Below are 23,725 nucleotides of genomic sequence, written 5' to 3'. Positions count from 1 at the left end.
TTTCCCAGTTTTCCTTCTTACTTCCCGAGCTGCTATTTTCGGGCTTCCTAGGGCTTTCCCTGCCCACGTACCCGCCATGAAGCACCACAGTACGCGCTGGCAATGCTGCCGCCCTCCCGTCCACCTCCCTAGGAGCCGTTTTTTCCTACACCAGGAGTTTTTAGCGGGGACGAGGCCTGTTTTTAGCTGCTTCCCGCCCCCCAAGCATCACCTCCCAAGGCGAAGCCCCATCTCCCTAGCCCTGTGCTTCCAGAAGGATGTGTGCGGGAAGGAGCACCCTCTGTTCCCCTTCCATAAAATGCCTTGGACCCCCTTGGACCTCATGCAGCGGCGGGGCGGTGCTGCCAGCCCCGCCACCGCCCTTGCCCGGCCCCCGGGGCGGGCCGGGGGCGGCCGCGGAGCTTTAGGGCGGCGGGTGGCAGCGCCCGCCCTCTCACTGGCGGCGGCGGCGGCGGCGTCGGGCGCTGCCCGCGATGGAGGACGTGGGGTCGGCGGTGGCGCGGGTGGGCGCGGTGTGGCTGGCGCTGGTTCTCGCCCTCATCGTGGTGCCCTCGGCGCTGGGCCTTTCGCTGGGTATCTCCGAGGCCTATATGTGGGTCCTGATGAAGACGCTGGAGGTAGGCGGGAGCCGCCGTCCCCTCAGCCCGGCGCCCTCCCTCGCACGCGCGGGGGGTTGGAGGCGGCCCGCGGGGTTTGTCCGCCCGCCCTGAGGGACTCCAAAATGGCGCCCCCGCTGAGGTGTCCCCCGGGGCCGGCGTGAGGAGGGGGGCACCCCGGGAGGGCTGGGCCTGCCCCCCCTTCCCCCGGCCCGGGCTGCGCCTCTCCGGCAGCGCCCCTTTGCCCAGTGGCGCCGGCACATTTGTGCCTCGTCCTGAGGAGACCTGGCGGGCCCCGCCGGCCGGGCACGGCTCCCTCCGGCCGGAGGAAGCCCAACTGCTCCGCCGCCGCCTCCAGCCGTGCCCTGGGCGGCGGAGGGTCCCCGGCGCGGGAGGGCGTGAGGGGATGGGGACGGCTTTTCCCTCCCCTGAGGCTCTGCGCAGGGCTGGGGAGCCCAGAGAAGCGTCTGTCCCCCCCGACCTGCCTTGGGGAGGGAGGGCAGTGGAGGAGAGGGGGTAGGCTATGTCCTGTCTGGCATCGTCTGTGTCCATTTGCGGTTTTGGCGTTCAAACCCGTAGGCAGAAATCTAAATCTGTATGAATTCAGTGGTTGTGCAGTCTCTGGCGTGTGCTCCTTGAACCCGCAGGAGCGTGAAATAAACCTTGTTACCTAAGGCTGTACCATGTCCTGGGCGCGGTTGTCTCGGCTTGGTGTCAGCTTGAGAGAAATGGTGTGGGGTTATGCTCTCGGAGGGTATAAATGTCTGGCAGCGTGCCCAGCGCCTGCGACGGCAAGTGCCAGGAGTGCTGATGCTCAAGAGACACGGACTCCTATCCAAGTCGAGCGTGTCCATCCCCTCAGTCGCCATCTTCCCCCACATTGTCTGGGAAAGTGAGGTTCTCGCAAAAGAACTGCTTTCTGGACGGGACGTGGTTCGTATGTGTGTGAAAACGTTCCCTCTGAAGCTCGTAGTAGTGGTGAGGAAGGCTATTTTAAAATGGCTAGTGGAAACGATCTGGTTTAAATCTTTATTACGCTTTTTCCAAGGAGGGGGGGAACCGAACCCAACAACAATTGTAGGGACGAAAAGTAAATGGTGCAAGGTACAGTCTGTGGCAATTACATCAGTATGTGACTATGGAAAGTAGGTCTTGTCTAATTTCATCTTATTTTCTGAGGTTTTCAGTCAAACCTTGCACATGTACTTCAGTGCCTTCAGGATCCTTGGTGGTCGGCTAATAAAAATAGTACCTGTTAAATGCCTCTTAAGATAAAATGTTTTAAGGCTTTTGGTGAGAATGAACCTGCTTGAAGTACTTTCTGGGGCCCTGAATGGTATGAGGATAACCTGTTTAAGGGTAGAAGATGCAGTTGTTACTGGAAAAAAAAAGTTTGGATAGCAGAAGCTGAGGAGGTGAAGGTCACACTGGCCTGAGGGAGCAATCTAGATGGCCTAGTAAGATAGTCTTGTGTGGATGACTTGCCTTTACCTGTGATTAAACACGATTTATGTTCTTTATTCTCAGATCATTAATCATTATTTTTTAGTGTCATCAAATGTTGTGACAAGAGGTGACTCAAAATGTCTTGGGCAGAAGTGTGGAGAAGCAGCTGACGGCGTATCGATGATGGTGACTTTTTAGGCTAAGAGTAAGAGCTCTTCTGATGCCAAAGAGCTTATCTTGAGAGTTGCCGTTACTTTTGCATGAAACACTTTCTGGAATTACATGCCATTCATTGTATTAAAAATATATTATATTAATACGTATTTATATTGTATATAAATATTATACATATTAAAAAGAAGCCAAAGCCAATGACAAATTGGGAGGTGTTCTGAGAAGAATCTGCGAAGTTGGACTTGCTGCAGGAGAGTGAAGAAGCTCAATCCACTTATCTGAACTTGGCCTTGCTTTGCCTGTGAATTCTTTATGCCCTCAGAACACCTGCATGGGGACAATCCCTGAAAGAAAGTGTTCTGTTGTGAAATGTCTCCTGTTCCTTGGCTCACAAGCCTGTCTTGGTCAGCAGCCTGACAGAGACAGGCTGATAGTCTGCCAGCCAGTTCCGAGCACCGCCTGCAAGAGCCCCTGAAGATATGTGTTCTTGCACCTGACTTTTCCCTGCCAAAAATCATGGTAACAACGGAAAGTGTTAAATACATAGCTGCTAGCCTTGTGCAGTTGGCTGGGTGTCTGAAACTTCCTGGGTTGTTGAATTGAGTACGCAGGCTTTCTGCTGAGAAGCAGTAGTCTGTTTTGTGGCTATGTTGAGTCATAGGATGCTGCAGTCTCCGATGGCTGAGACCTTTTCCAGCACAGTGTTTAATGTAATGGCTTCCTTAAGCTTCCTCTTTGGCTTCCAGCCCTGGATCTCCCAGGCGGTCTCCCCTGTTACTTTGCAGGAGGGTGGGCTCTTGGGCCTGCAGGACGGCACTGCTGCTGATGCCTTTGTTGCCTCTTTGACAGAGTAGATCCCAGGAACCGTCTGCAAAGTGGTGGCTGTTTCTGCACCCCAGCTGAATACAAAGTTGCTCATATCTGCTGTCATGTCAGATGAAACAAGGCATATAAAAGTGAGTCTGTGGTGTTCAGTTGTCATCTAGGCTGGGGTATGGAGCGAGCTGAGGATGATGCTGGACTTGTGCTTGAATTTTTTCCTGCCAATAAAAATAAATCTGTTCCTGCTTGTTTCAGGAGGGCAGAAGCTTGTTCCTGGTGCTGCGAGCATGGTCCAAGAAAAGGAAGGGGAAAAGCTCCTTTAAAGAACAAAGTGTTCTTGCACTTTGACTATCTGACATTACTGACAGTGGCAATCAGTTGGTGCACAATAGCTTTTTCTCTATGCTGGGCTGCCTCAGCAAGGCACATGCTTCCAAGCAAAATGTAGCATGTACAGACAGCAGTGTTGAGGATGTACTTGTGTTGGGTTGTGTTGTGGGTTGCATTTGACCCTTAAGTACTGCACTAGGGCTGACTAGCTTTATGTGAAGTATATATTTTTTCCTATGTGATTATGGTTTTTTTCTATGTGATAAGGGGGAAAAAGAGCAGAAAAGCATGACTAGCTATGCTAATGCCAGAGGAATGCAGTACAGCAGGCAGAGTGCTTGCTATTAGAAAACCTGCTTTCCCCATCATGTAGGTATTTCTTAAAGTACATTAACATGTTTCTGAATTGCCTTACCACACTACGCAAACTTTTAGGAAACTGCTCACTTTCTTCTGCCTGTGGCTTCCCTTTCAGTGTTAATAGAAGGACCTCTGTCATCACGTTAGCATGTTTTTTTTTAAAAAAAAGTTGAATTACTGCTACAAAAGCATCTCCAGCAGCTGTTTGCTCCTATGAGGAGCTAGTCTGGGCTAGTCACCTGCCATGCTGACGCTGTGAAATCACTTGCCACAGAAATCTTTCCTATTGCTGGAATGCTGGGGACTGCCTCTGCGATCATCACAGCGTGCTGCATTTCTCCCTGTTTGTTTTTAAACATTGTCAGATAGCTTCCAATTTTAAGTTTAGTGTGTCTTTACCTCTTGGTCTCACTTTTCATTTGTCTTAGTCCATTGCCTCTTTTATAAGCTCTACTATGAGTTGGGGTTGATAAGGTACCTGCAAGCATGCTATTTGAGCTCCAAGCAGTGGAGAAATCCAGCCTTTCAGAAAGTGATTTATCTTTCATTAAGGCCCATGGAGCAGCCAATACCACAGAGCAATCTGTTTCTCTAATTCCATCAGTTTGTAGAAAATCTGGAGGACTAGTTTAGACTGTATGCCTATATATTTGGCAGTAGTGATGAGCCCCCTGAGTGATGATTCTCTGCATGACAGATTGCAGCTCACCTTGTTAAGAACTAATTCCAATATGTTTTTTTCCAGTTTGCTGTTTTCTTTGGCGTGTGCCTAGCTCCCCGAGACAGTAGGGTTGACTTGTCAGCAGCGCTTGTGCAGACTGCCCTGCTTGCTCTTTCTAATGGGAAAACATTTCCTGTCTTTCTAAACTGTGTGGTGTGTGTTATTGTGAAATATTAAGAAAAGAGCCAGAGTGAGGGAAGTGAAGTTATTAGGTCCCACTTGTGTTAAGAAACAGCCCGGCTATAAATTAACATCACCTTATTGTGTATTTTAGGCTCATGGTTTGTTGATGTCTGCAAGCGCTTTGAATGCACCCTCCCCCTCCCCCTCCTCGATCTCTTGAGGCTCTTTGATTGTGGTGCTTGCAGTTAGCAGAGAAAGCATTTCTTGGGTGGTTGGTTTTGCTGGTTGCTCTGTAATGCACAACAGATCCTTGAAGTCGTAGGTATTTTTCACATCCTGTAACTGATCCATCTGGGTTTAATAGCAGCCCCTTGCAACAGATGCAATTTCTAATAGCTTTTTATGCTGCCCTGCAGGGAATGTACTTTTGCTAGACAAGAGTGTAACATTATTCGGTAGCTAGGAGGTAAAACTGAAGGTACTTGCATTGCAGATGACCCTGGCAATGTGAATGGACTTAAATTTGAGAATCGTATACCTGGGGGGGGGGGCGGGGGGAGGGAGGCGGAAGGGACCTGTTGGTGCCTGTGGTCAAACCGTAGGCCGTGGCTGTGCAGGGTAGGTGGGCTGGGCTGTTGTGTCCTGTCCGAAGTACATCAGGCTGCAGTTTCTTCCCATGAACCACCATCAGAATTGCATGTGGTGCTGGGTATAAGGGCGGGGAAGGGAAAAGGAGAATGTGTGGGCTAATACGTAAGTGAATCATTGTGGGGTTTTGGCTGTTTCCTCTTTAACTCACTGTCCTCTGAAGCAAGCTTTGCTGACTAATGTCATTGCGCAGTGTCAATGAAGGCCTCTGTGTAATTGGTATCCTTCAAGGACTGCCAGGCAGAGTAGAAATGGAGGGCTCTGAAGTGAGAGAGTAACTCTGAAGGCTGCCAGCCCAGATCTTAACAAGAAGCATGTCTTGGAGGTGCGCCTCATGTGAATGATGCACCCTTGTTTACAGGGCTTGGACTGGCTTTCAGAATAGTATTTTAGCAAATCTGCTGCATAATCTTGAAGTAAATCCCTGGGCTGTATTAACCTAGACCCCAGTTCTGTGAAGGCTGTTATGTATGTTTTCCACAGATTTAATAATCAAGGCTCCTTGCACAAAAATAAGGTTGGCAGAGCTGAGGGTTACCCTCTGCTGGGGTTGTATCACTAATTAACACGGCAACTTTCTGGTCAACAACCCTGATCTGAAAGTGCTTTCAATTTCTCAGTGTGAGAACGCTGGGATTTCTGATACTGTTGATAAGTAAATGCTGTTAAAAATAACAGCAGCTGTATTCAGAGCTTACCTTAAAGTAACAGTTTGTGAAGCTGGTGTAAAAGAAGCTGCTTGGCATTTCTGTTGCTGATGCCCTTGGTGTTTTCCTGTAAAGCTGGACTCTCTGTTGTTCTCTGGATACCTGTCCACCAAGAAGGACTTGCTGTACAACTCAGATGTGCAGAAGAGTTTGGAAAGCTGCTTGGAGGTGATGACAAGGATGTCCCATCAGAATGAGGAAAAGATGGCATGGGAGACCACAGAGGACCTTTTGCCCTCACTCGGAAATGGTTGCTCCTCTTGGTGGTGTTTTCCTCTCCTCCTCATACAAACCAACCCAATAATTGACATGCAGATTTTGTTGTGTTAAACAACGTACCATTGTGTGGGAGGTGGTATGAAATCTTTCTGTTATTATTGAGGCTTGGAGAGCCTCCGAGGAGGAGTGTTCACCTAAACTAGCGTGTAAACTTTTGCTCTGAACATGACCTGGCAGTGCTTTTAAAAAAGAACGCCAGTGATCTAATTCCATATGACTAACTCCATTTCAGTCATCGTCAGTAATTCTCTCCTCTAACAAATAATCGTCAAACATTGTGTTTGAGGTGATGTAAAGGTGATAAACGGGGTGAAAGGCAAAGCTCCATCTGTTAGGGAAACAGGGGAAGTCCCTGAAGTGTTCCTAATAACTTGACTTGTGATAGATCCTAACAAAGTATCTCTAGATGTGCTTTCATGAAACAAGATGTTCAAGCTTGGCTTTGGAGATAGTTTGGCAACTATCTTATCTGGAGATAAGGTTTTTTTGACGTCTCCTGTAAATAATGTGTGATTTTTTTTTTTTTTTTTTTTTTGCCTCTGAGGTCTAACTGAATCTTTCTCAAGACGTATGCAGCACTTATATATGTGGGAATTGCTTAGTGATTCATAAGTGAAATAGATCTTTTGGCCATTTTGCATAGGCTGTGTGTTTGGTTTTTTTAAGGTACTGATAAATTAGAAGCTTTTCCGATGAGGAGGAAAACCTTCTCAGGGAAAGGTTGATATGTTTTCCTTGCCTAGTGTGGTGTCTTCAGACTGTGCCTTGTGTGATTAAAGCATCCAAGCCACTTTGTCCTGAGCAGTTGGAATACCAAAATTTCAAAATCACACCTGTGGTGGTGTTCATGTAGTTTCTATGATTGTACTGCTTTCTAACTTAGTGTTAGTTCAGTGAGTAGCCCCAGCTGCAGAACTGCTTTTAATCTGTTCAGGAGCCTGGTGTTTTATACTCATTCCCCAAAACTGCTTCAGGAATCCCTGCTAAAGACTTAGGTCTGCACTAAGGTACTCGAGACTGCCTGCTCAGCACCAGCTCGCAAGCTGTGAGAAGCCATTTAGATTTGTGTCAGTTACTAGTAAGTGATAAATCCAAATGACCTACCCGTCTGCTTTTTGCTCATTTACTGAGTAGAACGGAGGCTATGGCTTATAATTTGTTTCATGCTTTGATCTCTAATACACAAACACATTATTTTCCCCTCTGTGGGATGGCTCAGCTTACATTGTCGTAGCTCTTTGTCACATAAAGCTGCTCTTTAGCATGGGAACCGGCTGAAACAGCGATGGATGGTGCAAATCCCTAGCTAGCAGGAAGGAAGGGAAGTTACTCACGTTGCTGCATGTGGTGTTTTCCAAAGTGGATATAAACAAGCTTTTCACTTGATCAAAGTTCAAATTTTGGCTTTGATGATAGTGCCTTTATTTCAGGTGCCTGAGAATAGGTGGAAGGATTAGATTAAGTAGAGTTAAGTAAAAATGTCTTGCTGCTTGGTTGCTGGGACATGCATAGTTTTTGGAAATATGGATTTGAGGGAAGAAGAAAGCTGACATAGAGGGCTTAAAACAGGTTTGCTGTAGCACCTGGTGGACATGGGCCCTTATGAATGCTCAAAGGCTCTGGGCCAAGAAGGGGGAGCTGGTCTCCTTGCTGGTCTTATGAAGCATGCTTAAATCCCCTGGGAGATCTGGCACCAAAAGTAAAACTGTCTCAGCTATTGACTTGTGGAGCACAAGTCAGCTGTCCCCTGGAATGCTCTGTGCAGCCTTTGTACAAGATGCCATGCTGGTGTCAAGCTTGTGGCGGTGCTCCCACCTCCTGGGAAGGCATGGGTAGAGGGCAAAGGCAACTATCTTCTCCAGTCTTTCTCTTTGTCCCTGTCCCCCCCATCTCCCACGTGGAGTACTACAGCTTTCTGGAGTTAGATGAACCCGTGGACCAAAGGTCAGACTACTTCGGAAGCAGGAATGTACTTTTCTGAATAGGGTAGGTAAATGCATCTAAGCAGTAGAAACTTACTTGGGTTACAGGACCCTGCAATTTCTGCTTTGGGAAGAGTCCGCTGCTTCCTTTGCATAGCAAAATGTCAAAAGATACTGCAGTACAGTAGGATGTTACAAGCTTTTGAGCATTACAAAGGCATGTCTCTATAACCTGTGTCCTAATGGCTATGCTGAGGCTCAAATGTTTTGACACTGTCTAGCATGAACTTGTAACTGCAGAATTTCTGTAGCAAGAGCGTTGTGAAGGGAGTGTTGCATGCTTTTTCTGAGCACCAAACAGAGACTGTTCTCCCAGGTTTTGCAAAGCAAAAGGTGGCAGTGCTAGGTTTTGATTACCTGTTTGAGAGGATTTGGAAGATGAAGACTTACTTTCTCAGCTAGTGTGTATGGCTGAGACCATTAGCCAAGTATGTTCCTCTCTTCTATGTAATATGTGACTTAGCTGCTTACGGAGATTTTAATTCATTGAATACAGTGGTTCAAGTCTGGTCAGAGAATGATTGTGTCAATGTATTTGCTGGCCTGCTTGTACCCCCAAATCTATTTAGTAGTAGAAATGGAGGTATTGTGAATAGTTTCTTCCTTGAACAATGTTTCATTTTGGTATTTCCCAGAACTTTTATGGCCATAGCACCGCCAAGGATGATGTGTAGCTGGAAAGCACTGAGTTACGCCTACAGCTAAAATGAGTTCCTGGAACAGCTATTGCCTTAGCAGCAGCAGAACTGAGGAAACAAGTGAATATATTGGCAGGGTAGGTTGTGATTCAGTGAGACCTGCTATAGTAAGCAGTCCTGGCTCTTCGTGGGAAGTTATGCGGTGGGGATAATGTCATGAGTCAGGATATTGACCCTTCAAAAAGGAACTCCATCCCTGAATGCCCCACAGCTCTCTTGGAGGGGAGAGGTGGAAACTGCATGGTTTAGCATCGGTCTGGGTCCCTTCTGTGCAGACCAGCGAGGGCCATCTGTATGCTGTTAAAACAAAGTATGCCTTTGATACTGCTTAAGGACTGGAGAGTAAGTTGTTAAGGTTTGAACAGGATAATATCCTGATCTTTTGATACAAGCTCATTTCTGCCAGGTCACCTGTCTGTCTTGGAAATGCCTATTATAACAGCATTCCTAGAAATAGGATTAAGTCCTGTGGGGGGAGGAATTAATAAGCATAATTGGGAGCCACAAAGTCAGTCCTCTTTGGCTGAGCTTTTCCATCCCTTCGCAAAGCTGCCACATAGGGAAAGGAAGAATCCAGGCCAGAAGGGCTACTCTGTCATCACAGGCAGGCTTTGGGGTGGCAAAGGGGTTGTAATCGTTAACCCAGTAAAAATGAAGCCTGACGTAGGAGGTAGAAGGGCTATTTAAAAGCACTGTGTGGAACTGAGTCAGCTGAAGGTCAAGAAGGCATTTTGGCCTGAGAACAGGTTAAACTGGCTCCAGCCCCATCAGGGCTGGAAATGAGAGGAAGTCTCCTGATGCCTGTGTGGTTCTGCAGGGGTTTGCAGGGAGGAGAGCTGCTGGGAATGTTTGACACTGGTTGGGGAACAGAACTTACTTTATCACCTATTTCAATCTCATTCTCCCAGCCCACCCACTAGAAAAGAGCAGGTTAACCCCAGTGGGCTGGCAACCCTTCCCAAGGGCAGGGGAAGGGCTGTCTGCAGCCGCACACTAGATCTGGTGATTTAGCCTGTTTGTCTGCTGCTCAGAGCTCTAAAATGCCAAGAAATAAGCAGTTGCAGAGTCAAGGGGGAAATTTCAGTTTTGTTCAGGCTGGAAAAATCTTGGGTGCAATCTTCTTTGGACTGAGACGGAACTTAAATGACACTTCCCAGGACTGCAAATGCTGTTTTGGGTTTTAGTGGAGTTAGCTGTGTGCAGGCCTCCAGTTGACCTAACCCAGTTAGGACTTTTTTTTTTGCTTCAGTATGGTGAAACTACTCTGAAAGAAGACAAGCTGAGTTGTGATGCATCTGTTGGCTCTGTGAACACGTGTTGTGTGCTCGGGGGCTGTTGTCTAACTCAGCTCCCGGAGCTTCCCATGCGGCCACGACTTGGCAGCTGGTGTACAAGTAGGAAGGCTGACGGAGGCCTATCAGGTTCTTGGTGGCTGTGTATCTGAACTGGAGCTGCAATATCTGTGAGGCACCGAGTCGGCTCTCCGAAGACTGGCAAGCTGAGTTGGGAAGTATTGCCTAGCACTGAGTGGTTTTTTTGGTTATTAAATACACTGAGGCAGTGTTTCTTCAGAGGAACTGTGTATGGGTTTTTGGACACATCTGAGGAAGATGGGTGATGATTACCTGGTGAAGATATTCTTTGAAAATCACAACCTGTCTTTGATTAACTGTTGCTTTTTTAGGTGACTCTCTTGTTAAGTGAATACTACATTTGTGAAATTAATGTTTTCTTTTTCTTCAACAGTGGGCCACTATACGGATAGAAAAAGGTGTCAAAAAGCCACAGCCGCAGATGCTCAAGACTCCTGCTGCTAATGGTGAGAGCTTGGGGTAAAGTCAAATCGATAAGACTAATGTTCTAAAGTAGGAGAGCTGAGTTCTTTTCAAATGGAGAGGTTAATGTGAGTTAGAACTGGAGAAGAGGTGGGGTGGTTACGAGCTAACTGTTACATCTAATTGTTTTGCAATGCTACTGGCACAAGAACTGTTCCTGCAGAATGAAATGCTTCTTTTACTGGCTTGTACTGAATGGTTGAAAAATCAGGGGATGAGGAAACGAAGGGTATGAAATAACATTAACAAAACAAAGTAGGTCTCAAGGTGGAGACCGTCCTCAGTTGAGGGAAACCTTCGAGTTACAATATGAGCTTGATTTTTGTCTTGAAATCTGTCTTTAGGTCACTGCTTGCAGGGCTGCTGGCCAACTATCTCAATCTCTGAGGAGATCTGAATGTTTAGTGGACAGCGCTTTTGTTTCCCAAGCTCAGTGCTTTTTCTGTTGTAGGACTGCTGGATGGAAGTGTGTGGTGTTGCTCCCTTTTTTCATTCTGCTGCTATTCACCTTTTGCCCCCTGGAGTTACTTCAGTGTTTGCCAGACGAATTTCTTAGACTCATCATCTGTAGAAAGACAACTGAAGAGTTGCTTCATATTTCTTCCTTTAGCCTAATTTTGAAATTAGTTCTTTTACTATATCTTAACCCATACTGTGCATGCGTCATGGTAGGCTGTACTAGGTCAGAGTTGGCTGTGAGACTTTGGAGCTGTAAGTGCAGTGAGAGCAGTCTGAGTTTGCCCAGGAAATAGGAGAAGGCTGAAGAAGGTGTTGCAGCCAGCGCTTGGTTTTCTCCTGGTTCCTGACTGCTTCAGGATTGCTATTGATTGGGTCATTTTTGACAGCATTTGACAGTGCTGTCAGCATTTTCTGTGTGCTCCCTCATTAGGCAGCACAGCTGGAAACATGACCAGCTTGCCAGTTAGTAGATAAGCCAGTTGTTACCCGATTCTACCAATTAGCTCATGCGAATGTGATACAGTAAAGGGGACTGAACTGTTGAACTAGTTGTGTGCGTTTCATCTCCGAAGGAGTATCTTTATCAATAATGTAACCACTGGTATTGTACTATCTGCAGGCCAGACATGAAACAGGCTCCGATGACAGTTGGATTTGCTGCCAGTTAGCACCTGTAGTAATAAAGTGGAAATACTACACAGTAGCTCTTAAAACAGGTTAAAATTTGTCTTATTTAATTGCTGACTTTAAAGTGGCTGAGAGAGTGTGTCTTGTATCACTCACCAGTGTCCTGAATGTTGTGGGGTGGGGTTTTTTGGGTGGAGGGAAGGCAAGGTGAGTGATCTATCCAAATAATATCAGTGCCCTGCTATCTATGTTTCACGGGTTGTCAGTGATGCAGCAAGATATCCTTTTTCTTCCTGCAAGGGTGATAGTGTCCCATTGTGTCATGGGTCAGTGAGAGGGCTTTATGCACACAGTAGGAGCTCTTGTCTTCCTAGACATCTGATCATTCTGGCACATAGCTTTTTCTTCTCTAGAAAAGAAAGGTAAAGGGAGAGAGGACCTGGCTAGTAGATCATGTTCTATGAGCTATCTTTCCATAAAGCTACAAGTACCTGTTCCCCTGTATGTGTGGCTGAGGGGTGTATAGTGCTAATATGTGCTGTAGTTCAGAGCCTGGACTAATCTGGGTGCACTCCACTGGCTAATGACAGTAAAAATGGCCTGAGGTAATTCATACAGATGATTGCATGCAGGCTGTGTTCAAGCGGTCTTATGGATGGGGATACACAATTGCAATGGTGGCCTGAAGCACACTTTTTTATGTCCTTTTATATTTGAAATTAAAATTAAAACCTTTCCCCACGGTAGGTGGCCCTTTCTGGAGTCTAACTGTTCCTTACTTGAGAAGGTCTGGGGAGCAGGGGAGATGTGGAGTCTTCAGTGCCAGGCTATGCTCTGTATATTGCTCTTGGGAGCTTTTTAAGCATAGGACTAACTGACTTGTGATTAGGAGTTCCTGTGTGTGGATGAAAGTACTTGAGGGCCAGGGCAAGTGTAGGTCTAACAGTGCAATATATAAGTTGGCATCCCCTGAGGTGACAGAACATGAGCAGACAGAGGCCTAATTGCATTACACAATATTTACTGAGGGAGGAGAAATTCCTGGTGATAATGAATTATGGAGTAGCTGATTAAAACAGGGTAAAGGTAAGTGACTATGCGTGTTAAGTGCTGAAGGGAAATGTGTAGCACCTCTTCCATCTTTCCTGACCATCCAGTCCTCACTAGGAGGCGGGTCAGGATGGGAGGGAGCATTGCAGATGCATGTGCAAGGGCAAGTTTTCCTGTTCCCAGGCAGAGCAAAAATGGTTTTCCCTGAAAGACCTTAAAATCCAGCATCTCTCAATATGAAAGACAAGAGAGAGCATGACTGAGGAGACACCACCATTTTCTGCAGTACCAAATCCAGCGCATTTTACATTTGTTGGGAGAAATGGCAGTCAGTGCTCCTGCCTTGGTGGTGTGATAAGGAATAGTCCCAAAAAGAATGTTAGCTGGTGTAGTTGCTGTGTGGGGAATTACCTGGTGCTGTCACCTCAAGGTCCCTCTGTGTTAGAGGGCAGCGTGTTTGTGCCAGGCCCAATGGTAGCTCTTGGCTGAGCAGATACTTGGAGGATAGATGTCTGTCTCATTGCAGCTGTCAGCGTGGGTGCTGGCTGTGTCAAAAGGCAGTCCTCTTCAAGTTGGTGGGTTTAAAAAACCACAAAAATGCTGTTAGGTCAGAAGTTTGAAAGTGACATCCACTAAAAGAAAAGCTTATGTGAATAATGTGACTGTAAGTAGATAGTGTCTAATTTGAGCCTGGTATAATTAGCTGACTAGAGTATGTGAACTCGAAGGCTTGGGGCTTGTACTGTGACACTGAGTAAAGCAGTGGCTATGGCTTTTTTGGTTGAGAGTGATGTCTGCTGTACTCCTGCGTAATGCTGTCTTTGGCAAACTCAGTTCTGCCCATGGCCAAGGGATTAAAGGCCATTAAATGTTACTTCTGATTACAAGAAGGCTGAGTACATCACCTGAGCAGCATGTGTTTAATTCTGTTCATAATACCTTCAGGTGCAGCTGAGATCTTGGCTCAGAGTAGCTTGTCCCAAGGCTGCAAGAGAGGTGGCACGTGGGGGCATCGCGTGCCAATGACAGCGCAGGCTGGTGATGCAAGACATTACAGCCGTGCTATCTCAGCTGTGCCAGCAGTGTGTTAAACTTGAACCCTGGGATGGTTTCAGCCAAGAAGCAGGAGCCAAGGGAGCCAACTGCTTGGCTGATGCTGAACTGGGGGCTGGATAATGAGGAAGTGTTCCCAATGGTTCTGGGAACTGGAGAGAAGAGTGGTACTTGTGTGGTGGGTGCTGGAGAGTTCCCCTGGCCAGTTTCTTGGCTCTGACCTGTTTCCCATCCCGGCAGCAGCATGGGGCAGGCGGGTTGGGCTGACTCCTACAGTCCTGGATGTTTCACAGCTTAGAGGTTTAAGGGGCTGACTGAGAGAAGAATTGAATCACAAACTGGAGCTCTGGTTTGGGTTTAAAATACAACACAAGTGTAGTGCATCCTGCTAAATGTTTGATGTGATGCATGTATGTATAATTTAGATCCCGAAGGGCATGTGGGTGTTTGGGTGTGCTGTATTAATGATTTATGTTTATAGGCTAGTGATAGGACAATGCACTGAGATGATCCGCTGTTGGAATTGCAAGTTGTGGCTGCTAAGTTCAGAGCTGAAGGTGCTAATAGGCTTTGTTGCGGTGTGACATCTCTTGCGTGTTGTCCTTTAGTGTTTACCTCAGTGATTTGTGAGACTTGCATCTTGGAGCTTCTTGTGTTATCCCATATGTGTGCTACAGCGCAATACAAAGATTTTCCCTGTCACTTGTAATTTAAATGCTGTGTGTGATTTGCACAGCAAATATATTCAGAGTTTTTCTGCTGGCAAGACTTCCTTGGGATGCAGATTTCCACATTGTGGGATGTGTATTTGTGGGAAAGTGCCTAGTAGCTTGAAACAGTTGGGTGCTTCCTCCTTTCCCATTTTTTATCTCAACATGGAAGCACAGAGATTACGCAGTTTGTCAGAGGGTGTCTGACAGAGTGGCAACCTGAACTTGGACCTCTGTAATCCTAGTTGAGTGTCTCGGGGGATGGTTGTTCTGGTTAAATGTTACTCTAGATTTCTTCAGTCATCAATTTCTGGAGCCAGACTTGCTTACCAGAAAGCAGCTACTTGATCTTTATATTTAGCTTGCACAATTTGTCCTTGCCTTTTGAAAGCTCTAGTGAGAAATTGGTGCGTATTAGACCATAAGTATAAAACCCAGAAAGGCGGGAGGAGAGGGAATACTTGCTATTTGTACTGCAATTTTGAACTCTCCAGGTTTCTTTTCTATTGCTGGGCATTATTTGGGCAGAGTTGAACTGAAACACAACTGTTAGTGCCAAACTAAATTGTATCAAGGCACCTCTAGCCACAACTTTCTTTGTGGTTTTTTTGGGGGGTTTTTCTTTGTTTGATTTAAACTAAAATAAAAAACATTGTGGTCCTGTCTGTGCTTATAGAAAAGACCTGTGCTGTGAAGAGAGGGAGGTGCATTTGGTTCAAAGCTGGCCCATGCACAGATGTCAGGTAGCTGTTGTGCTCTGGGGCTTTGGCAGATAGCAGCAGAGCATATCTCAGCTGAATGGGGCTGTGGGATGCCAGAAGGTCTGATAAGAGACTGGCGTAGGGAACAGGGAAGCCTCCATGGAGGAGACTGAATGCCTTTAAATACACAGAGCACCAGGAGAAGGGAATGGAAAGGTCAAGGTCTCACTTGGTTTCCTCTGGAAGCATAAGATGGTCTTGGATAAAGTTGAGTTGAACTTGTCAAATGGTGGGAAAGGGTTTGCCTTCTTGCTTCACCTTCAGTAGGCAACAGAACTTGATATATTTGCCGTGCAAGGTGTTTATGTGAGGAAGGGGAGCTAGAACTGGCCTACTGAAGAGTATGCTGTGTTCAACTACCCATCTGATCTTGCTATCATAGGAGGGACTCTGACAGTAAATTTGTCTCCTCGAGTAACGCAGAGTGGCAAATGATTTGGAGGATGACTGTATGGAATTATTTCCTCACATGGTTACCCTTTCCTTCCCAAGGTATCATTGAAAGAGATGAAACGCCTATGGAGAAAGAAATTGCACGCCTGCATCGAGCGGACTTTGAATTCTCTGACATATTCTACTTCTGCAGAAAAGGGTTTGAGGCCATTGTGGAAGATGAAGTCACCCAAAGGTTTTCCTCTGAAGAGCTGGTCTCCTGGAATCTCCTCACAAGGACTAATGTCAACTTCCACTACATCAGCCTGAGGCTGACTGTTGTGTGGGGCATTGGGGTTATAGTGCGGTACTGCTTCCTGCTGCCCCTACGGTAAGCTTGTGGGTGCTGAGGGATTTTGTCAGCCTGGGAACACGAAAATGTGTGTTTTCTGGGGAAACATCACCTCAGCTTTTTTAACCCAAAAGCAGATTAGCAGATACAGAAGATGAACTGGCTTAAACTCTGATTTGAATAGTTAAGAAGCCATTCAGAACATTTTTATCTTGCCATTTATTGTGGAGGGTAGATTAGGGCTAGCGGTCATCTTTTCTGTGAATGCTTCCCCTAAATCGTGTATATTGGCAACTTAAGTGTAAGTTGGGTGAATTCTAAAACTCCCTGATGCTATATGCATTGGGCTATCTGAATCTGCTGCCTTTGCTAGACCGTGATTTTGAGCAATGTGTCAGGGAATTACTGAGTTAGAGAACTGGATACGTCAATTATCTGAGAAATAATTGAATTCCTGCAATCCCTTTCCATTTTAAAGGGGAAAGTGATATTACAATGAGCAAAACTACTTATTTTGATTTAATGTCTGTTTTGTCTGTAGCTTTACCCTCGCTGCCATTGGGATTACCTCAATGATTGTGGGGACAACAATGGTAGGACAGCTGCCAAACAGCAGGTAGGTACTATGCGTGGTGCGTGAGGGACGAACTTGCCAAGTTGCATCAGTGCAGACAGCTCAAGATTAGGACTGGACAGATTTTACAAGTGATAGGCTACTGATAGTCCACCCATGAACTTGTGGCCTTGCTTTTTAGTGGCATTTTGAACCTGGGCTGAGGTTGACTTCTTGCCAGGCTTGGCACTGAGGTTGGTGGTTTCTGATGGGCTCCTCTTGCTGTCATGAGAGACTCAGAGGGAGTGTTGTAGGGAAGATAACAATGCTGGGATAAAAAATACCCAGTGAGGAGATGACAGCCTTGCCTAGGTAAGTCAGACCAAGGGTATGACATGTCTTGGCTGAGCTGCTGTAGCAAGTGTGTGGTAGAGCTGGGAATATCCCTCTGTGCTCCACAGTACCAAGAGAATTTCAGCCCTGAGTTGGGCTGAGTAGGCTGGAGAGTGTTGTGGGTGTGTCTAGCTGTTTTCCAGGATTTTTCAGATGCCTGTGATTTCTTTCAGTGTGAAAAACTATCTGAGTGAAGTGGTCCACCTCACGTGCTCCCGCATCCTTGTCAGAGCTCTGTCTGGTACTATCCGTTACCATAACAAGTGAGTGAGCTGATGTTATAACAGCAAAAGCGCTATGTATTTCTATGTGTGTGAGCATACCATTTGAAATGGGACAGCTCTTTCCTGACGCGCAGGTTAATGGCACACTAGATGCTGACTCACCTGACGGCTTTATAGAACTGTTGTGTGTAATGTGGTGCTTAGTGCACTAGTAGTCTAACAAAAAATTATGTAATTGCAGGGAAAACAAACCTCAGAAAGGAGGAATTTGTGTTGCCAACCACACATCACCGATAGATGCGATCATTTTGACAAATGATGGATGCTATGCAATGGTATGAGGAGATCTATGATGACCACAGCAGAGGGAGAGAGGCCAGGAAAGGGAAAGGTTGTGGGGCGTTGGTTGTGGAGTTCAGTACTTAACTTTTGCAGTAGAGATGTTAACTCGAGCGCTAGTCGGTGGGGAAAAGTATAAATTGTGTTGAAGTTGGGCTACAAGTTACGTGCTGGTGAAGCTGTTCTGGCAGTGTCAGTGCTTCCTCTGGTAAAATACCTGAGAGATGCTTCCATGCATGCATCTAGATCCTTTCAAGTGAATGCATTTTAATAGTTTTTATGGGTGCTGCCCAGCCCTGGCTTGCAGTCTCCGGTGTGTTTGGGTTTTTCTGAGGGGGATGCAGAAGAGGAAGTTCTGCTTTTCAGGTGTCTTCTGTGCTGACGTGCCTTACTGGGCTTGCAGGTTGGCCAGGTTCACGGTGGACTGATGGGAGTTATTCAGAGAGCCACAGTCAAGGCCTGTCCTCACGTCTGGTTTGAACGCTCGGAGATCAAAGACCGCCATCTAGTGACAAAAAGGTGAGGCCTGGGTCGGAGCGGGGACCGCGGTGCCAGGGTAACTCCTACCTGCTGGTGCCCGGGTCTGTAATCCCCCACGAGTCGTTGAACAATCAAAGACCCAGATGAAGAATTAAAGCTTTGGAAAGACAGAAGCCCAAGAAGCTGACGAGGTTGCAATGGGAAACAGGGAACTTGGAACCTTGGGATCTCGAGAGGGCAAAAGGCTGACTTGCGAAAGCATCTTCTTTTAGCAGGAGCCCTCTCCAATTGTCTTACTCCAAATGATGACTGCTGCTTATAAATGCTGATCACAGGGGTATGAGTTATCTGTAATTCCGCATTACTGTAGGCTGGAATAATGCAGGGTATTGCAAATCGGTAGATATAGGTAGGGTGGAAGCAATCAGCATAGCAGTGGCTCAACAGCAGTTCTTGGAATGAGTTGGAAGGGTGGCACACAGCAAACCGGATCACTCGGAATGTCCTGAATAGGCTTGCTTGTGTGGGCTTTGGTACAGTAGACTGTGGTCAAAATGTCAGGTTCCCAGGTCACCAAGGAAGGCTTGAAAAGTTTATACAGCGTGAAACAGTTCTGACCAAAGGTTCTGGTAAGGTCTGGATTGCAGCAGACTGTCACAAAACATCTCATGGGGGTAGCCATGAATAATCTAACTAATGTCTGATGAATGCAGATACACATTTTGAAAGGATGTGAAGATAACTTCAAATTCTGGGATTTTCTGTTGAAGAGAAATACTGATGGAAGAAATGGACTTTCTGTGACATGAACTGTCTCGACTTCATTTGAAATTTTGAGCCACTAGAAAAAAACAAGCTTTGCTTGTTTGGGTGAGGGGCAAAGTTGTGTCTAGCTAAAAAAACTGAGCTGCTTACAAAGGCAGTTTTCTGCAGAATGTCACCAGAGGCATACCAATGAACAGTAGTACAGTGATAGAAGTTCTTTAAAAATTAGGAAGAATTTCTAGGTTAATTTTGACAGGTTAACTTCTTCACCACCTCATTGGCCTCTGTGCAGCAGGACAGCTTTGCCAAGTCATCCAAGTGTTACTCAAGTAATGTGAGCTGTAGGCATTTAGGAGTCGTTCTTTCAAGAAATCTGTTAAGTAAGCAGAGTCTGGATGGACTGCTGCACAAGACCTTTTTTCTTATGTAGGCAATTTCTTGCAGGTTGAGTTGATCAGACTTAATTGGACTGACTTAATGGTATACAATTGTTGGCTTCCCTGACAGTCATTAATAAAATAATATGGAGGAAAGAAAACAGGATGTTGCCTCAGTATAATGTACCAGGGGCCTAAAGGATGGCTTGCACAAAGCTTCAGATTTGTCAGAAACAGAAAGGCAGGTACAAATTAGTGTCTAGTAAAATGCTTCGGTTTCAAACAAATGTGTTGTAGGTAAAGATATTTTTAATGCACCTGCCTGGGGAAAGAAGAGTGGAAAGGCATTTTTTTTTAAGCTTTCTTTCTGCTTCCACAGACTCAGGGAACATGTGGCGGATAAGAGCAAGCTCCCAATCTTAATTTTTCCAGAAGGTAAGAAGCTGAACTGCTCCTTATCTCCATTCAGTATAGATGTCATCCCTGTTCTCTTTTCATGGCTTCTGGTGCTCAAATGTATCTTCACCTCTGGCTTAGATTTTTATTAGGCCATTCCTATTTTTCATCTTTAATATGAGATTACACGACGACAACACAATACTGTCCCTGGCTGCCGGGTCTCCTGGCAGAAGCTGTAGGCAGAAGAATGGGAAGATTGTTTCTTTTGCTCTGTGAATATCAATTCACTGTCCTACAGATCTAACCTCAGCCTTGTGCTTTTTGTCTCACACATGTTCTGGCTTCATTCAGGGAGCCAGTCGTAAGACAAAGAATGAAAGCAAGCAGGGGAGAGGTGCTTAACCTTACCTATAAAGGGCCTGCGTGTGCTCCTCAGTGAGCATAAGACCTGTATGTTGATGTAGTGTTGCTGCTGAAATGTGGTAGGCTGTGTGAAGTGATGACTTGAGTTTCTCTTTTGGACAGGCACCTGCATAAACAATACATCTGTGATGATGTTCAAGAAGGGGAGCTTTGAAATAGGAGGGACAATCTATCCTGTTGCAATCAAAGTAAGTGGAAATAGCTGGCTGCTGAATTTCAGTTTGGGATCTGTTTTTGTCAGGGTGGTAGGAAGCTGTCTCAGTACAGCTGCTAATGAAAGCACAGTAGCTCTGGCAATTGGATACACGCTGTGGATGACTCCTAGAGTATAACTGGCTGAAATGAAAGTGGAGTCCTTTAGCCTATGGAGCCTGGCTGGTTGGACCTGGTGGGGTCAGCTTCTTCCTCCAGAAACCTGGAAGGAAGGGAGATCAGCTAGTCCTTCCCAGTGCCGAAGGGAAGAGGAGCATGCAGCTCGCAGCACACTTAGCTTTTCTGGCTGTTCAGGCAAATGGGTGACATCTGCTGCTGGTTCTGTCATGTAATCACAAGCAGCACTAGTAAGCACAGGCTAATTTTTCTAAAGCCTCATTCTAAGCGAACGTGTCAGTTGTGAATTTTGTCTTACTCTGGCATGTGACTGAAATCATCCACCTCGGATCCGAGGCAGGCCACGACGGTCTGTGGGGAAAGGGTTTTATCATTTGTTTTTGTGATCCCTTACAGTATGATCCTCAGTTTGGAGATGCGTTCTGGAACAGCAGCAAATATAACATCGTCAGCTATCTGCTGCGAATAATGACGAGCTGGGCCATTGTTTGCAATGTGTGGTACATGCCACCAATGTTTAGAAAGGTAATCTAGCATCTGGTTGACTGATCGCTGTTTAAGAACCTGACTGTATCTGCAAGTGCCTCTCTTTACTCTTTTTTCCCAAAACGCCTATCCACCCCATGTCTCCAAATCAGTTTTTTACTGGACTTCTGTTAGTGTTGACTTTGATGTATGATTGGACTTAGCTTTTCCTGATGCAGCTCGGTACCGTTAGCAGTGCATCAAATATGCAAAGGATAGCAGTAAATGTACTGCTATTCGCAGTAGCAATGCTGTTAATATTCCATCCTGTTGGAGCAAAATTTCCCTTAATTTCAACACTTTAGGGGAAAAATGAGCTAAATTATTATCACATCGAAACATCAGATTGTGTTGGCATGGTAAGGGATGGATTGTTTGGCAGTGAGCTAATTTGATGAGGCAGTAGATGAAAAGTATTGGAAATCTGTTTCAATTCACTTCTCTCTGCTTTGATTATGTTGAATTTATGACCCTTGAAGGAAGGTGAAGACGCTGTTCAGTTTGCCAACAGAGTGAAGTCAGCCATTGCTCGCCAAGGAGGACTGACTGAACTTCCCTGGTGAGTGATGGCATCCTTGTTAGACTTCATGGACTATCTGTTGTTAGTTTGATTGAGAGGTGCTCCCTCCTGTAGTTTTGACAGATAACATTCAACGTAAGTTTATTCCACTGGGGAGAAAATGAGGGAGTAGCTCCACATGAACATATGTGTATGTGAAAGCAAAAATAAAAAATGTGTGAAGTCTTTGGAGCACGTAGCTCTCATGCAGTGAGTTTCACCTAAAGGCTTGATGCTTTTGAAGAGGTCCCCTTCACAGTTGTTACTCATGTTGAGACTCATGCTGAGATTAAGGAGCAGAAGTGAAGTTACTTGGCACAACTGACTAACAACAAAAAATAAACACAGGGCTTGAGGCTTTCTGCTCTGACTTTCTCATGTCCTACCTCAGTGCATAGCAACATAGTGCCTAGATTTCATAGGGCTGTATGAAGCAAATGAGAGCAAGATTCTGATGAACAGAACAGGCAAATGGATTCAACTATGAGGCCCAGCTGGCCCTCTGAGTGATGTAAGGTGAGACACAACTATAGTGTTGCACAAGACTGGCTGCCTCTACAGCCTAGGGAAATAGCACCCCAGGTTGGCAAAGATTTCTATGGTAGATGCAACCTGTTACCAACATGAGTAGGCTGCTTTAACAGGCTAAACTCAAAATTTGGACTGCGTAAGCATTATGGCTTAAGGTAGATGTTTTAATGAGCATGCTTTTAAACCTGGATGTTCTAGAAGTTCTGAAGAAAAGCCTTCTTAATAATCTTTTAGGTTAAGACTCTCGAGTTGACTAAGATAATATAATACATGGTTTGATAACAATAGTGGTAACAGTCATGATGGGTTACTTTTCTCTCTTGCTGTGTTCCAGGGATGGAGGTCTGAAACGAGCGAAAGTCAAAGATACTTTCAAAGAAGAACAGCAGAAAAACTACAGCAAGATGCTAGTGAGAAATGGATCAATAGGAAGTCTGTCTACAGGAACAGAGTCAGACTGAATGGTGGTTCTTGAAAACTAATTTTTGCACAACCAGCCTTAGCAGGAATAATGTTTTTTTAATTAAAAAAAAGCCACAAAAACTGGAGCAACAACATCCCTCATCACGTGTATGCATATTCTCTGTATGGCTGGTGCAGAGCCTGCCAAGGGCAGTGTCTCTACCTCTCCCTCCCTTTTCACTCTTCTCACTCCCCTGCCCCGCCCCATCTTCATGTGATGATGCACTGCAGCTCCTGGCATTTTCTAGCTGAATGTGTGGAGGGTTAAGAGACAAAAGGAAAAAAGCACCATGGTTTTTCCTGAGCTTGTGAGGATGAAGGGAAGTACACTGAACAGATGCTGTCAGGACACTGGTTATGAAGATACCTCTTGTTCATGGTACTCTGAAGCTTTAAAGATAACGATTTTGTCTTTTTTCCTGTTGCTCACAGACTTTTAGTTGTAGATGACTTAAATCATGTTTTAGGATGTTGTCAGAACTGTAGCTTGCACCTGGATATGCAAGGGCGCAAGGGAAGCAAGGGCTGCAGACCCTAAAGAATGGGAAAGGAGCTGCCCTGCCAAAAGCACAGTTCACGGACCATGAGGAATTTGGTGGCCTTATAACATGGTATTGCCTTTATTGAGAACTGCTACTTGAGGGAAGATAAGGGGCAAGTCCTCAATCTCCTTGTCCGCTGCTACTGTCAAAATTGCTTTCTTGAGATCTGGAGCTGTAAAGGTAAGATACAGTAAGCAGCTGGATAACATAGGCTATGACCAGATGAAATTTTATTAAGTGGGTTTTCAAGACTACCCTTCTGCAAAAATTGCTGCTAATGGCTTAAAGATCTCAAGAGCCACTCCAGAAACACATTTTGTGTTGATCTGGGCTAGCAATAGCTATCACAACTATAAACATAGGATCCATAAGTCACCGATGATACAAGATGTGGCATGTTCAAATCTGCAATACATTGCTGTCTGAATGTAAAGAGAAATAAATTCTATATTTCTAATGGGTCTTGTGTGGCATTTATACCCTTCTCTAAATGTGTATGTAAATAAAACAGTTACACTTCCTGGGAAGTTAATTAGGGTCATGGAAATTTCAGTCACTAGGACATAAAGGACCAATTGTAGTTGAGCTCTTACTGATTTCTAACCTGACTTTTTTTCCTTCCCCCCCTGCTCCTTGGACTCTAAGGAACATCTATGGCTTAGTGTTTATCCTTTCTAGAGTGGGAGTGACTCGTCATGCAGACAGAACTTGAAATGAC

At 45.6% G+C, this 23,725-nt stretch overlaps 1 protein-coding gene across 1 annotated transcript; it reads left to right on the top strand.

Annotated features, from left to right (window-relative positions):
• The first annotated feature begins 473 nt into the window (after positions 1-473).
• LOC104255073 (glycerol-3-phosphate acyltransferase 3) lies at positions 474-23,422 on the top strand. The gene is made up of 12 exons (XM_059826800.1): positions 474-617; positions 10,633-10,705; positions 15,874-16,144; positions 16,647-16,721; positions 17,225-17,314; positions 17,517-17,610; positions 18,018-18,133; positions 19,616-19,671; positions 20,161-20,246; positions 20,785-20,913; positions 21,393-21,472; positions 22,338-23,422. Exons 1-12 carry the CDS (start codon positions 474-476, stop codon positions 22,462-22,464), a joined length of 1,341 nt encoding a protein of 446 aa, XP_059682783.1. The 3' UTR covers positions 22,465-23,422.
• Positions 23,423-23,725: the final 303 nt, after the last annotated feature.

The sequence above is a fragment of the Gavia stellata genome, chromosome 19 (assembly GCF_030936135.1).
Source record: "Gavia stellata isolate bGavSte3 chromosome 19, bGavSte3.hap2, whole genome shotgun sequence".
NCBI classification, from domain to species: domain Eukaryota; kingdom Metazoa; phylum Chordata; class Aves; order Gaviiformes; family Gaviidae; genus Gavia; species Gavia stellata.
This window is presented reverse-complemented; position numbering and strand designations above follow the sequence as displayed.